This window comes from Conger conger, chromosome 18, assembly GCF_963514075.1.
Source record: "Conger conger chromosome 18, fConCon1.1, whole genome shotgun sequence".
In the NCBI taxonomy this organism is placed as follows: Eukaryota; Metazoa; Chordata; class Actinopteri; order Anguilliformes; family Congridae; genus Conger; species Conger conger.
Window position 1 is genome coordinate 18227166 of NC_083777.1, and position 14327 is coordinate 18241492.

At 39.8% G+C, this 14327-nt stretch overlaps 1 protein-coding gene across 1 annotated transcript in view; it reads left to right on the forward strand.

Moving 5' to 3' along the window:
• Positions 1–2362: 2362 nt before the first annotated feature.
• Positions 2363–14327, forward strand: part of tspan15 (tetraspanin 15) — a 28173-nt gene continuing 16208 nt past the window's right edge. The window contains exons 1-2 of the mRNA XM_061228167.1: positions 2363–2529; positions 12364–12549. Coding sequence (XP_061084151.1) covers positions 2446–2529; positions 12364–12549 — 270 coding nt within the window. The 5' untranslated portion in view covers positions 2363–2445. The remainder of the gene's footprint in view (positions 2530–12363; positions 12550–14327) is intronic.

The following is a 14327-nucleotide window of genomic DNA, read 5'->3' on the forward strand; positions in this document are numbered from 1 at the left end:
AGGCAGGAATACACCCTGGACGAGTCGCCAGTCCATCGCAGGGCACACACACCATTCACTCACACACTCATACCTATGGGCAATTTAGACTCTCCAATCAGCCTAACGTGCATGTCTTTGGACTGTGGGAGGAAACCGGAGTACCCGGAGGAAACCCACGCAGACACGGGGAGAACATGCAAACTCCGCACAGAGAGGCCCCGGCCGACGGGGATTCGAACCCAGGACCTCCTTGCTTATTTATAGCATATGTAAATCATCCCATTAAACCATTGTTTCTATTGTATGCTCATCATTGTTACCAATATTCATGACATGTAACAAGCTCCGTCAACTCGGGGAAATGGCGTACATTTTGTTCTCATTGAAGACTGGAACAATGAAATAGAAAGCACCAATCCAGCCAGATTTGTCTGATTACATCATTCACACTCACAGTCGGGTGTAAAAGGAATAAATGCTACAATAGTAACAATTCCAAACAGAACAGCTGCAGTTTTCCCACTTCTGCACTCCAGTGGTAACAGCGCCACCAATTGGTTGACTTTTACAATTATACTATCTTGGACTGTACTTTTAAATTCTAAAGCTGTAAGCTGTCTCTAGTCCTTATATATCTCTAAACTGTAAACAGTCATTTATCTACATGCTAAAGGGATGCCTGCTGGAAAATATTATTTTTAATGGGACAGAAAATACCATAATAAGAAGCTATGGAGATGGCGCCACACATAATTGAAAAAAGAGACGTCACCTCATGAACACCATTTGTTGTGGCCGTTGTAATGAATGGTGTTCATGAGGTGACGTCTCTTTTTTCAATTTGGTGTGCCACATCTCAATAGCTTCTTGCGATGGTGTTTTTGTCTCATTGATTTTTTTGTGGCAGAGAACCCAGTCAGCAGGCATTACGAAGAAGTGCATCTGGTACCAATATTCTACATTTTATTTTTACTTTGCTTTAAATCGGCAGCCAATTAAGGCCTTGAGAACAAGGTGTGTGGATTCTTTAGCCAATTGGTCCCGAAAAGACACCAAAAGCCAGCAGATACTGCAGCTCTCCAGGACATGAGTTTGACACCCGTGCTTAAGACTATTTCAAAGTGAACTTCTCAAGGTGCACAGCAAAATAGCTAGCATTATTTTAACTCTAACAGAGTAGCTACATATGAGTCCAATATGGACCATCTGTAGGCCTATTCTCTAGAGTTGATTTAACACTGAAAAATGTATGTGTGGGCTGTCAGCGAACATCAAATAAAGAATCAGTCTATGGGCTTAACTCTGTGTTCTTGCCCTTTCTAAGCAATCTAAACATTGGACATTGAGTTATCTGGTAAATTTGATTGTGAAAATATGTTGATTTTGGAGACATCTTGCAAATGTCCATTTTGTCCAAAACCATTTGTGAGGTGCTCAGTTAATTGAACAGTTATAGAGTAAATTCTATTGTGGACCCATGAAAATGCCAAACCTGGGGAGAAACAGAAAAGTATATGATTCACTGGACTAGGAGACAATGCAGTATGCCATCAGCACCTTTTGTATGGGGTGCTGTTTGTAAAATGTTGTGTAATCCGGCTCAGTTTTTGCACATTTAGCATTACCAAATGTAAAATAGATCAAATGTACTACAATTTCCAAATGTTACTTTTTCAACATTTAGAGAGAAATATGTCTACAGAGAAATATGAAATATTTAGAGAAACTTTTAGAGAGAAATGTGTCTAAGACATTGTAATCATTTTTCCAAGAGTAATGTTCTGCAAGTGGGATTGAAAAATGATAGATTAATATAAAGTGTCATATGCAAATGTTGAATATAAAGGTAAATGTGAAATATAAATGCAATGTAAAAAGAGCACCATGCTGGGAAAATTATTCCTTGGTGTTATAATACATACACTGTAGTAACTGGAGTTAAGGGTAACAGTAAGGGAAGCACATATAGCGGCTATGTAACCCACCTGGATGTTCCACCATTAACTTCCATAAGTGTCGCTAGCCAGAATATCATTAATATTGTACAAATATTGTACAAATGTCCCAAGGTTCATATACGAAAAAAAGGTATAGGCTTACCCATGTTCACCAACATATAGTCAAATAACTATATATTTTACCATGAGTCTATATCAAGTTTAAAAGGCTATTGGAATAGTATCAGGTAAATGTGACACTGTACAGTTTAACACTGGAGTTTATACGGAAGCATTTAACCGTCCCAACTACTTGGGACGTGTCAACGCTCGCTCTAGCGCTGACACATCACGCCCAGTCGTAACCACAACTTTCCCATTGGAGCAGTACTCTATCAATCATTCACGGTTATTTTATCGGACAGTCTGAGATATAGGTTTCAGGTGAGGGTGTGAGAAACAGGAAGTGTCTGGAAAAGACGCAGCTGGAGTACATGGTGAGGATCAGACAGAAGAAAGTGCAGTCATGTCAGAAGATGTGCGATACTGTGAGAGGATCTCGTACCTCTGTCTAAAGTTGACTCTCATCGTTTATTCCACGATCTTTTGGGTGAGTTCTCTTGTATTTATGCAAGTAACCCCATAACTTCTGACTGAGGCGCTCGTAACTGTACCCGCTTCGGTGATGTTTAGGGCGTGTTGTTGTGCTGGGTAAACAAGCCGGGTTGCCTAACACAGTGGTTGGCTGTGTTTGTAATCAAATAGTACGCACACATAAAACCCGGACTAAGTAGCCCCATATGATACGTTAGTTCTTGCTGAATTAAACTGGTTAGCGTGCATTGGTGGCCCTACAGGTGTCAATTGAAAAGGTGGGATTTTGTCGTCGGGCAAATAACGAGCTGAGTCACATCGTGCAAAGATAAACCCCGCCCTTGCTGCATCTGACACTGTATATGTGTATTACAACTGACAAATATGCTTATTATTGATATTTCTATTCAAGACATACACTGGCTCCTTCTGAAATACAACCGGCGTTAAAGGAACATTTTATGGAAACACCCTTGTTGCAGCCTATTCACTTAAACGCGTGGTTGGCTATACTAGTTGGATCAGCCTGCTACAGGAGCTTGCTGCCTGTACGTACATTAAGTTTATAGTAAAACAGCTTTGCATGGATTTGGTAATGAAATAGCCCTTAAAGAACCCCTTGAATAATACTTTTATTCAGTTATGATTTGAATGGCCTTCAAGAAAATGATCGATGTGCCACAAAATCATAGGTACTGATCGTGGCCCTGATCTGTCGTAACATTTCACAAAAAGCTACTTCTGTGGAAATCTTATAGTTCAACAAAAAAGCTTCCTCTTTCAGATTTAGTATTTGGTCTAGTTTCTCTCCTTAGAAGTACACAATGTGATCCACTTGTACTCGTGTTTGATCTGCACTTCGTTGTACGTCGCTCTGGATAAGAGCGTCTGCTAAATGCCATGTAATGTAATGTAATGTAACAATGGTTGTATTGGTTTTGTTTTATATTTTGAGCTGGGAAAACACTGGTGCTTGAATGCTTCAGTCCATCAGATTTTAGGCCTATTCATTCAGAATATAAGGATTTTTCTTTTACTTGGTACACATAGTAGAAAACGAATGCAGTGCAACAATAAGTTACAATAGCTACAGACCTTTTATGTGCATTTTCAGCAACCTGTTCATTTTCAACACTGTGCTTCTAGTAAAACTTAAGAAGAAGTGAAAAGTTGCAAAAGCTCAGTAGATCTGATCAATAAAATTAGGGCGACTAAGATACCTCTGGTCACTTGAGGAAACTGGAAACACGTCCTTGTACTAAGGCTCATTGTTTGTTCAGGAATAAATATAGGCATCATTAGGCTAAAAATAAAACTATGGGAATGGGTTCAAATTGTATTTTCTCTAAGGTGTAGGTTACATGGCATTTGTCTCTGTATTTACTTAATTGTTTCAGTATATCCTGCTGTATAATTGCATCTGTAATAATGCAAGCTGTTTAAGTTGCTCTATATAAGAACAATGTGAAATGTAAAGTCTGAAGCTGTTTGTGTGTTGCATAACACCCTTCAATGTTTAAAACTGCAACAATGCATGTTCTCTAAATGCTTGTCAGACTTTCATTTGTGAGTAATCAAACATTGTCCACAATTACAAGAAAACAAATAACATTTTCGTTGCAACTCATGAGATCGCACAGTTGACCAAGGTCTGTGACCTTGCAAATTGAACATTTTCTTGATTAAACATAGCCGTCATGAGCTAAGTGAATTCATATTCCTTCTCAACCATTTGTGTTTAATTTGGAAATTATAAGGACATTATACACTGAGGCACTTCAGCTTATCCAGAGTTTGAAGACATAGTGACTATTCTTTCCCAAATTAAATGCTGTTTTTCTCAGTCCTGCCTAGAATATTTACCATAAACTTCAGGGGTTTTCCTTCAGAGTAACTGGTGGTTTATTTGCTACTTCATGGTGGCTGTTTGTGATTGGCCACTATAATTGTTGCTTGCAGCTATGTTGTTCTCCTTCATTCAAACAATAAGACGCCTCTCTACGGATCATATCACAGTTATTTAAGAAAATACATTTTTAATTTGATTTATACACAAATTAATTATCTGAATAAAGGGCTTATTGTTTTCTGAAGTGCTTCTTTTACTGTTATCACTTCATTTTTATAATGTGTTATTGCCCAGGGGGTGAACCCAAGAGTGCAAATTAGGATGATATTCCTGTTTTTTATGACTTTATGGTTTGCATGCTCGTATTGTACCTCTGTGTCCGTGTCTCCTGCTTTCTCATACAGTTCTGGACTTGGTCAGAATTCATTATCCCTTATTGTCAGGATATACATAGATGCATGTCTTCAACCAGTCAACCATACTTTATCCAGCATTTGGTCAGTGGCGATGTGCACATGTTATTGTTGAGAATGTTGTTGTGGCACAGAAGCAAGGGCGTAATTGGGGAAACACAGGATAAGTTGGTGCAGATGCCAGACCCACAGTGATGATAGTCAATATACAAAAGGACAACATGGGTTGGCTCAGCATGCTTGCACCACAGCCCAAATACTGCAGTAACCATGCAGTTTCTGCCAAAGCAAACAACAATGGAAACCACACAGAATGCTGGGACAATCCTCCCAAAAGCAGTCAATCAGTGTGCACCTACCTCGAGGGATTCCACTGAGTGTTAGTCCACCAAAGATGGCTCTTCTTTGTACAGTATAAGCACCAGGGTGTTCTCAGAAGCCCAGCTAAAATGGCACTTATGCACATTTCGCTCATACATTTTGCTCATAGACATGCATATTTGTAAAATGTCAGACATTTGCATGGAATGTGAATGTTTGCAAACCCAAGTATTTGTGCCACTCGCATGCACAAATACAGTAGCAGTTCACAACCTATCACTTTACACAATCTTACTGCACAATTTTATACACCTTTTATTAGGTTGTCAAAGTTCAATGGTGACTGTTATTTTATTTCAAATTTATAATTAATAACATGGATTTTATTAAATAACTTGATGTTTTTAGTTTCACTTTCTAAGCCACCCTTAAACACGGCAAATAAAGGCAGCTAATGGTACTGTGGTCCGAATCTCCAGTTACGTAAGAAGGCGAGAGAGGAGAAATATGGATTTACCTTATTTTCTTGGTATTTTGTATTCTTCAACTTGATTGAAATTTGAATCAGGCACAAGTAATGGCATCTGGATAGAAATCAAATTAAAATGGTAATGCATGAGCCTCCACTTCACCCAGAATGAAAAAAACTATTGGACGCGGTCTCTTTCCGCAAAAATCTCATTCACACACTCAAATAAGCAGCTCCTAACATGTCTTTGAAATGGTGCTGCTAGGCTCCTCATAAAATGGGTAAATCCAGCTGTTTTATATATACCTGCTGGTGAAATGAAGCAATCAGTAGACCACACACATTTGGGTATTTTGTAGTTATTTGTCCGTTTATGAAATCTTTTTTCTTGTGATGGAAACAAGCCGAGGGCCATGGTGATATGAAATGCTAATTTACTGGACATGTAAAAGAATGAGGTGGGAAGGTACAGACAGTCGGCGATCATTGCCTAATGAGCTCCCACCCTGCTTTAGGATGTTCACTTGGCTTCAGAGTGAATTGTCTGTCCAAAGAACCTGTCAGAAGGCTCGAAGGCAGAAATGTGTTGTCTTGCTAATTAACCACAGTATCAACAGATCACCTATACGTATATGAAATAAATATAATGAAATAAGATTAAATAAAAAAACCTGTTGTGGGAACATGAAACTGATCTGCACAAAGGCACCAAAGAAAGTAATTTAGGAATTTCTCATTTCCTCAATTGGCACAGCCATAGACTTGAAGCTCAGCAGGCTGACCAGCTTTCTAAGCTTGCTAAAGCCGGGATATATAAATATAGCAGCATATTTTACAGTATATAACTTCATAAAAGCATAACCACTTCTCAACAGATTATTGATTATACTCTCAAAAAAGTTTTTTTTAACCAACGGTGAACTATACTGTGGTAAATTATGCCATTCTTCTACCACTGAAATGGAGACAGCTGTAAATAAATAAATAAAATATTTACCATTGCATTGACAAGTCACTTATAAATGACAGATTATTATTATTATTATCATTCGTCCTTCCCCCATGTTTTTTGTGAGATACATAATGGATAAAACATGGTCTCCTATAGCTGTATCAGACGGTCCGTAATTAGCATTGCAAATCTGAAGAGACATTAGGTATTTAGAAGGCGCTGTTAACCACGAGAGGAGGGAGTTTTCCGAATCTCGGCTGTATTCCAAATCTCGTGTTTATAGACTCAATTTCCCCATGGAAAATATGACTGTTTCTGTATGAACGCCGCAGAAATATTAGCCATTTGCTCAAATATTAATATTCCCATTTTGTTTTTTTCCCCCAGATTGTGCTCATTTGTGGTCATGGACATTGTGTAGATTGCCACAAAAAGTGTATGGATTTGTGCCTTCCTCACAATGCCAATAGTCATGTGCAGCACTTTTCAGCATTGTCAATTTAGGGGATCAAATCTGAAGCGACAGAACTTCTTGCAGAACATCTGTTGATCAGTATAAAAAGGTTCTGCTCATGTTGAGGGTAATGTAACTCACTTGCACACCGTCAAGTATGAGAAATATTTGCAGAATTTTATTCTCTATGTCTGTCTGTGTGTTTCACTACATTTTGCTATTTAGTATCATACGGGAAAATATCTGACCATTTTCATATAAGCAAAATGGGATTCCGCTGTTTAGCATTCAAGTCAAGAAATTACAAAGAAAAAAAGACTGCTGTAATATGAGCAATTACAGCTTATTACCTGATAACTCTGTCTGGCTGCATTTTCATTTTGACTTCCACTGCGTGTTCAGAGACTGAATTATGGTCATCCTCTCTGAGGCTCCGCTAATCAGATGCTCTCTTTCAGCGCATCCATCTCCTGTGCTTTTAGATGGAAAGATTTAATCACTGAATATTATTCATAATTGCTTCCACTCTTGAGTGTTGACACAAATCTTAGCTGTATGCTAACTGAAAGCTCTAGTAAAACCTTGTAGAAACACATTGACTCATGAACGCTGAAATACAGTGGCTGTATGTTACTCTACCATATTGTGACTGTAAAGACACTTCTGATCTGTACCAGTGACCTGATCAGGTTCTCGTTTGTGACTCGATGTAAGTAAATGGATGAGCAACCGGCTCCAACCTAACCTCAGAAGCATCACAGGAAGCACAACCTTAGCTAGATTGTTGTCATTAATAATAGTAGTATCAGCAGATTGAATGGTCTATTTAGTATTTGCTGTTGTTTTCTATGAGTTTTCAGATAAGAAATGTGAGACCGTTTACTAGTGTCAATACTTACAGGCAGTGGGGGAGTGCTAGACACAGGGAACTACCGGTTTTTCTGCAGATTGATTTTGGCACAATTTATGCAGCCATTTACAGGCAGTGTGCAAGCTCAAGCAGAGAACCCTGGTCTTACCTTGTGCAAAACGGTTGTCTGGTGCCCACCTACACACCCCATCCTCCCACACCCTGCCCCCCCCCCCCCCACCTGGACTAGACACTAATGATCCTACTGTCAAACATGTCTGCATCCTGTCATTCGAAACAGTCCCAATTTTGCTTCTGTGCTGAAATTGGGTCAAACCCCTTGGGGTGGGGGGGGGGGTCTGCAAGATCTCTCTTCTTGTTTACTCTGGAATACACTTAAGAGCCCCACCCCCTGTCACTTTGTCCTCTTCTAGATTCCCATGGCAACATTCAATCAGATTATTCACCCTTGTTTATTCTGTAGCATGAAGCATGTGACTCGGCCGTAGGTTATATGACGGAGATCTGAATCGACTGCTGTGCTCAGCATTGTTAAACAGGAGCTTTGCATCCCTGACCGCTGTCTCCACATTTTTCTATTTGCTTTAAATGAGACCTTTGAAAATCCTGTTATAAATACATACAGGATTCCTGTGTTTCAGACGCTGAGCTGTGGAAGAGATCCCCCCTGTCACACAACGCCTACATTGTCGTGTGCAGAAGTGTGAAGTCGTGATAGAGACTATCCTTGTGTTTCCCTTGTGTCCTCCCCTTGTTTAAAATCTGTCTACACTGTCAAGATATATAAGAATGGTCCATACACACTACTTTAATAGAAAGCAGTTAAAATGAAGATACCCTGCAATTTGCTCTTGCATATTCTTCATGTGCAGAATTTATTTCACTCTATCTTTGTATCTCTTTATACATCTTTTGTGTACTGTAGCAAATGTTTTGTAGGCAATACAACAGCTGACTTGAAGCACAATAATCACTTACAGTACTGTGCAAAAGTCTTAGGCACTTGTATAACATTCTGTACAGATAAGATTCTTTCAGAAATAATTCAATGAAAGGTCCTAAATAAACGTACTATACATTTTACATTACATTTTAGTAATTTGGCAGAATAGTTAAAAAACGGAATCAAATCAATTGTTTTAACACTTCTCTGAGATAGCCAATGCTGTCCTACAGTTCTATAAGACAATCAGCAGGGAGGTTGTTCCATTGTTGGAGAACTTGCCACAGTTCTTCTGCAGACTTTGGTTGGCTCCTTGCTTCTGATCTCAGACAGCACCTATTGATGTTAATATTGGCATACTGTATGGTAACTGGCACGTGTATGTGCTCACCTGAGTAACTGGATTTTCTTGTTTTTGGTTGTTATGTACACTCCTGTGAGGTGAGGTGGAACATGAATTTTCTTTTTTTCAACAGAAGTGCCTAAGCATAGGAGCAGAATATTACATTAATACCATTATCAGAAACCATTACTGTATGACTATTCATAGATTTGACTCAGCTGGAAGTATTATTCCTTTGGGACTCTATCTTATGTCTAATGTGATTGAATAGAGGATAACAACAAAAATACAGATAATAATTTAAGACTCTGAGTAAAGGACCCTTTCCTCAAATCCCGGGGCATGGTCTTAGCCCCACAGTGTAGCCAGAACATTCCAGAACTCTTTAGTAATGTGCTAGAGGAAATCTCTCCACAGATGCCTCTGTTGCAGCTGTCTATTCCTTCACCAAGAGGGATTGTGCACACTGCATTCTGGGGATGGCCAGCCCACACGGTCAGATTTAAAATCCCTTTAGAGAGAATATCCAGGCTGGTCTTGGTATTACTGTATAAATAATAATTAATGTATGGAAATATAATATACATATAATTTATATTAATATTTTGTATGATTTATTATTTATAAAATAATTTTAAAAAATGCAACCAATGGTGTTGTAAAGATTTGGTCTCCTGGGAACAAGATAATCAGCAAGATATGAGTTGATATCACAGGGAATCGTAATAATTTTAAGCTTGTAGTTACTCACCATCACATGCGTACATAAAAAGTGAATTTATTTAGTAAATTACATTCTGTCCTCTTCCTTAGCAACAAGAGTAGCTGTTGCTAAAGAAGCTGCTGAATATATTTAATTCATTCTTCAGGAATGTGACTGAAGAACATCAGTATATTAATACCATTATGTATTAAAAACAGTAGTAGATATGTATTTAATACATAATGCAGAAGGCTTTCAGCATAAACCTGCATGGTTCATGCATCACACATTTTCAGAAAAGTTTCTGTGAAGCCTAGATGTGAAAATGACTCATAATGGCGTTACGATTTAATTTCCAGTTGTGATATTTTTAGTCTTGCTGTGAAATGAGTATGTGTGAGTGACTCATTTCACCTGCTCTGCTTCATGTATATCCAGAGTTATTTAAATAATTCATTTCAGTTAATATCCTAGTGCAGGTGTGCAACCCTGGCTGAGGTTTGAGAGAACCAGGAAAAAAGATCCCCTCCTTATGTGAAGGACTGTAGTATATCTGGAATCTCCAAAAAAGGAATGCATTGGAAGAATACTCTGCATTATCTGCATGTGTGCTGTTTTAATGCACCTCAGAGTGGCCTCTACTGCATGTGTGCTGTTTTAATGTGCCTCAGAATGACCTCTACTGCACGTGTGTCGCAGAATGGCCTCTACTGCATGTGTGCTGTTTTAATGTGTCTCAGAATGGCCTCTACTGCACGTGTGCTGTTTTAATGTGTCTCAGAATGGCCTCTACTGCACGTGTGCTGTTTTAATGTGTCTCAGAATGGCCTCTACTGCATGTGTGCTGTTTTAATGTGTCTCAGAATGGCCTCGACTGCATGTGTGCTGTTTTAATGTGTCTCAGAATGGCCTCTACTGCACGTGTGCTGTTTTAATGTGTCTCAGAATGGCCTCTACTGCATGTGTGCTGTTTTAATGTGTCTCAGAATGGCCTCTACTGCACGTGTGCTGTTTTAATGTGTCTCAGAATGGCCTCTACTGCACGTGTGCTGTTTTAATGTGTCTCAGAATGGCCTCTACTGCACGTGTGCTGTTTTAATGTGTCTCAGAATGGCCTCTACTGTACGTGTGTTGTTTTAATGTGTCGCAGAATGGCCTCTACTGCACGTGTGCTGTTTTAATGTGTCTCAGAATGGCCTCTACTGTACGTGTGTTGTTTTAATGTGTCTCAGAATGGCCTCTACTGCATGTGTGCTGTTTTAATGTGTCTCAGAATGGCCTCTACTGCACGTGTGCTGTTTTAATGTGTCTCAGAATGGCCTTTACTGCGTGTGTGCTGTTTTAATGTGTCTCAGAATGGCCTCTACTGCATGTGTGCTGTTTTAATGTGTCTCAGAATGGCCTCTACTGCACGTGTGCTGTTTTAATGTGTCTCAGAATGGCCTCTACTGCGTGTGTGCTGTTTTAATGCGCCTCAGAATGGCCTGCCTATTTTAATAGTGAATTTGGCTTAAAGAAGATCTTGTGAATGGTATTAATCCATATGTATGAATTGAATCATGCAGGTGGCAAGGGGGCCATCTGTCCCCCAGTGCTGTTCAGTTTCTCATTCTGTGTGGGTTTCCGTTAAAATGTTGACAATTCTTCTGCCTTTTCTCCTGATTGATGGCAGGAGATGGGTGATGTTATCTCTCAAGGGCTCATTCACACAACTAATGTTCTCTAAGCAGAAAACCCAGCCAGTCGATGGCTATCAACCTGCAATATCCGAGTCTCGATGATGCCGTAAGGGGGAATCGCTCCACTGTCGGTTTCAAACTCCACCTACGTTGCCTGCACGGCACGTTAAATGGTGCTATGAGCTCCCCGCAGTAAATACACGAAGCTCCAGCACAGGAGGCTAACTGCGCCCATGCCCCGGCCCCAGGGGCAAGCTCGTTTTCGGTGGTGGGTGTTAATTTTTTCAGCAGTGCCATCCCGCTCTGCAACACACACTTTAAATATGGAACACGTCATCACTTCCTAAATACAGATGGAGCTTGAAGCTTATGAAGTGCGTACAGTGTTAATAGTGGAAAAACTGTTTTCTAAAATGGAAATCCATCATGGTGGTTGAGCTGGGATATCCACAGTGATTCTTTTTTTTTTTTTTTAAGATATTTTTTAGGCCTTTTTCAGCTTTATTGGACAGTATATAGTATAGAGAGACAGGAAGAATGGGAGCGAGAGAGAGGGGAAGACATGCGACAAATGTTGGACGGTCGGATTCGAAACCGCCGACGTCGCGGCTCGCAATGAGCATGTGGTCAGTGCTCTACAGGCTGCGCCGCCGAGATGCCTATCCACAATGATTCTGTAGAATGTTTATTGGTGGTAGCAGTTGAAACTTGGACTGTTAATGAGAGGTAAACTTTGATGAAGTGAACTCTGTTCAGTAATGAGAGTAATTGAAATATAATGACTGTTTTTGTATTCACTACTTGTTTCCTACCTGTGTTTTACTGATGGAGTTGTGTGTCTCTATGCTTGCAGCTGATCGGTGGGTTCATCCTGGCCATTGGCATCTACGCGGAGGTGGAGCGTCAGCGGTATAAGACCTTGGAGGGTGCCTTTCTCGCCCCCGCCGTCATCCTCATTGTTTTGGGCATAGTGATGTTCATCGTGTCTTTCATCGGCGTGCTGTCTTCCCTCAGAGACAACTTGCCCCTCCTGAAAGTGGTGAGTCATCGCTGTCTGTCCTTCCCTGGACAATACCACACCTAATTAACCACCAGCTTACAATGCTGCTGATGCCCTGGAGGATTCTGTGTGGCTTTGCCCCAGTAAGCAACTAACAGGGATATAATGGTCTGGGAACTGGGATTGTTAGCTAAAGGTTGCAAGTTCTATTTCCAGGGAGGACACTAGTTTTATGCCCTTGAGCATGGTACTTATTCTGAATCGTTGATGTATACGGCTGTGTAAATGGATATTGTAAAGGCTGCTCTGGGTACGAGTTCCTGCCTGTAATGTAAATGAAGTATTGGATGACATGCAGTACTCCCACACTGACAGAATGTTCTATGATGGCTTAGTGTCCTTGGCAACGTATTTTGATCACAGTTATTACCTGGTTATAGGCCGTTCAGATCACTGAAAACAAAAACTCTGTCAATACCAAGACCTTTTTCGTATCACTGGCAAACTCTTCTCTGTACTTTTACAATGTGTGTTTGAGTATCCTCCCTGAGTGGATTAATGGACTAAGTGAAGTAACTTATCCAGCCATAAACACAGAGCGAGGAAGTGATTTTTAAACAGGATTTTACTAATGGATGCCCTAGCAATGACCTTTGTGTTTGTGTTACAGGCTTAGATGGTTCTTTCTTTGGAAAAAATCTAACAATTTCAGAAATAACTTTAAACTGAAAAGCAGGTTTTATCTTCAGGTCAGTCATACATAGTGCACACTGAGAGTAATGTTAAGCAGTTTGACATCCAATTATTTTGGCTGCGTTATTAGTCTATGCATGGCTGGTTTGTCCACACGTCATATGTGTGAGTGGCTAGTTCTGTTCTAATCTTCTGTGTGAGAGTGGCTAGCTTTGTTCTAATCATTTGTGTGAGAGTGGATAGTTTTGTTCTAATCTCTTTATGAGAGCAGCTAGTTTTGTTCTTATCTTTCAATGAGACTGGCTAGTTTTGCTGGAATCATCTATTTTGACAACGTGGTTATAGTTTCAAACCCAGTGGAATGTCTAGGGCTGCTTCTGTATTTTAGAATATTAAACTTCATTAAATGCAAATGTAATGAATTTAATATTTTACATGCAGTGCATGCTCAGCTGTAGAACTAAAATGACACGGAAGGAAGCATCTTCCAATTCCAGCCCACTGAATTTTGCATTGGATCAATTAAAATTAATTAATAATGAATAACTCTTGACAGATTTTGTTATGTATTATGATGACAGATCTGTATTTATGAAGCATGGATATCCTTAAATTATTGCCAGATTTAAATAATAAATCAGATTTATTATGACTAATTTAACATTCATTTATATTGAAACAAGCCATCATTAGACTATTGGAGAGTAAGCCATCATGAGACAATTGACATGTGTGAGTGGTGTGCAGTTTACCATTACTCCACTCAGGTACTAACGCATTTATCACCTCAACCTACTACTTAAAGGATACTGTAATGGTATCCTTTATGACACATCCTCCAAAAGCCAAGTGTTCATGACTATGCTGTTTGTTTGCTTACCTACAGCTACCGCTCAAGAATCCACATCACTCCCCCTCTCCAAAACCTCCACTGGCTTCCCATTCAGTTACTCCATATCACCTATAAAGCCTTCAATAATCTGGCCCCTTCATACCTCGCTGACCTCTGACCTCCTCCACTACCACACACCCTCCCACAGGCTCAGATCATAGTACTTAAACCTCCTCATCCAGCTCTAAGGATCAAGCACCAGACTGACATTTTTTTGGATGGGGGGGTGGTA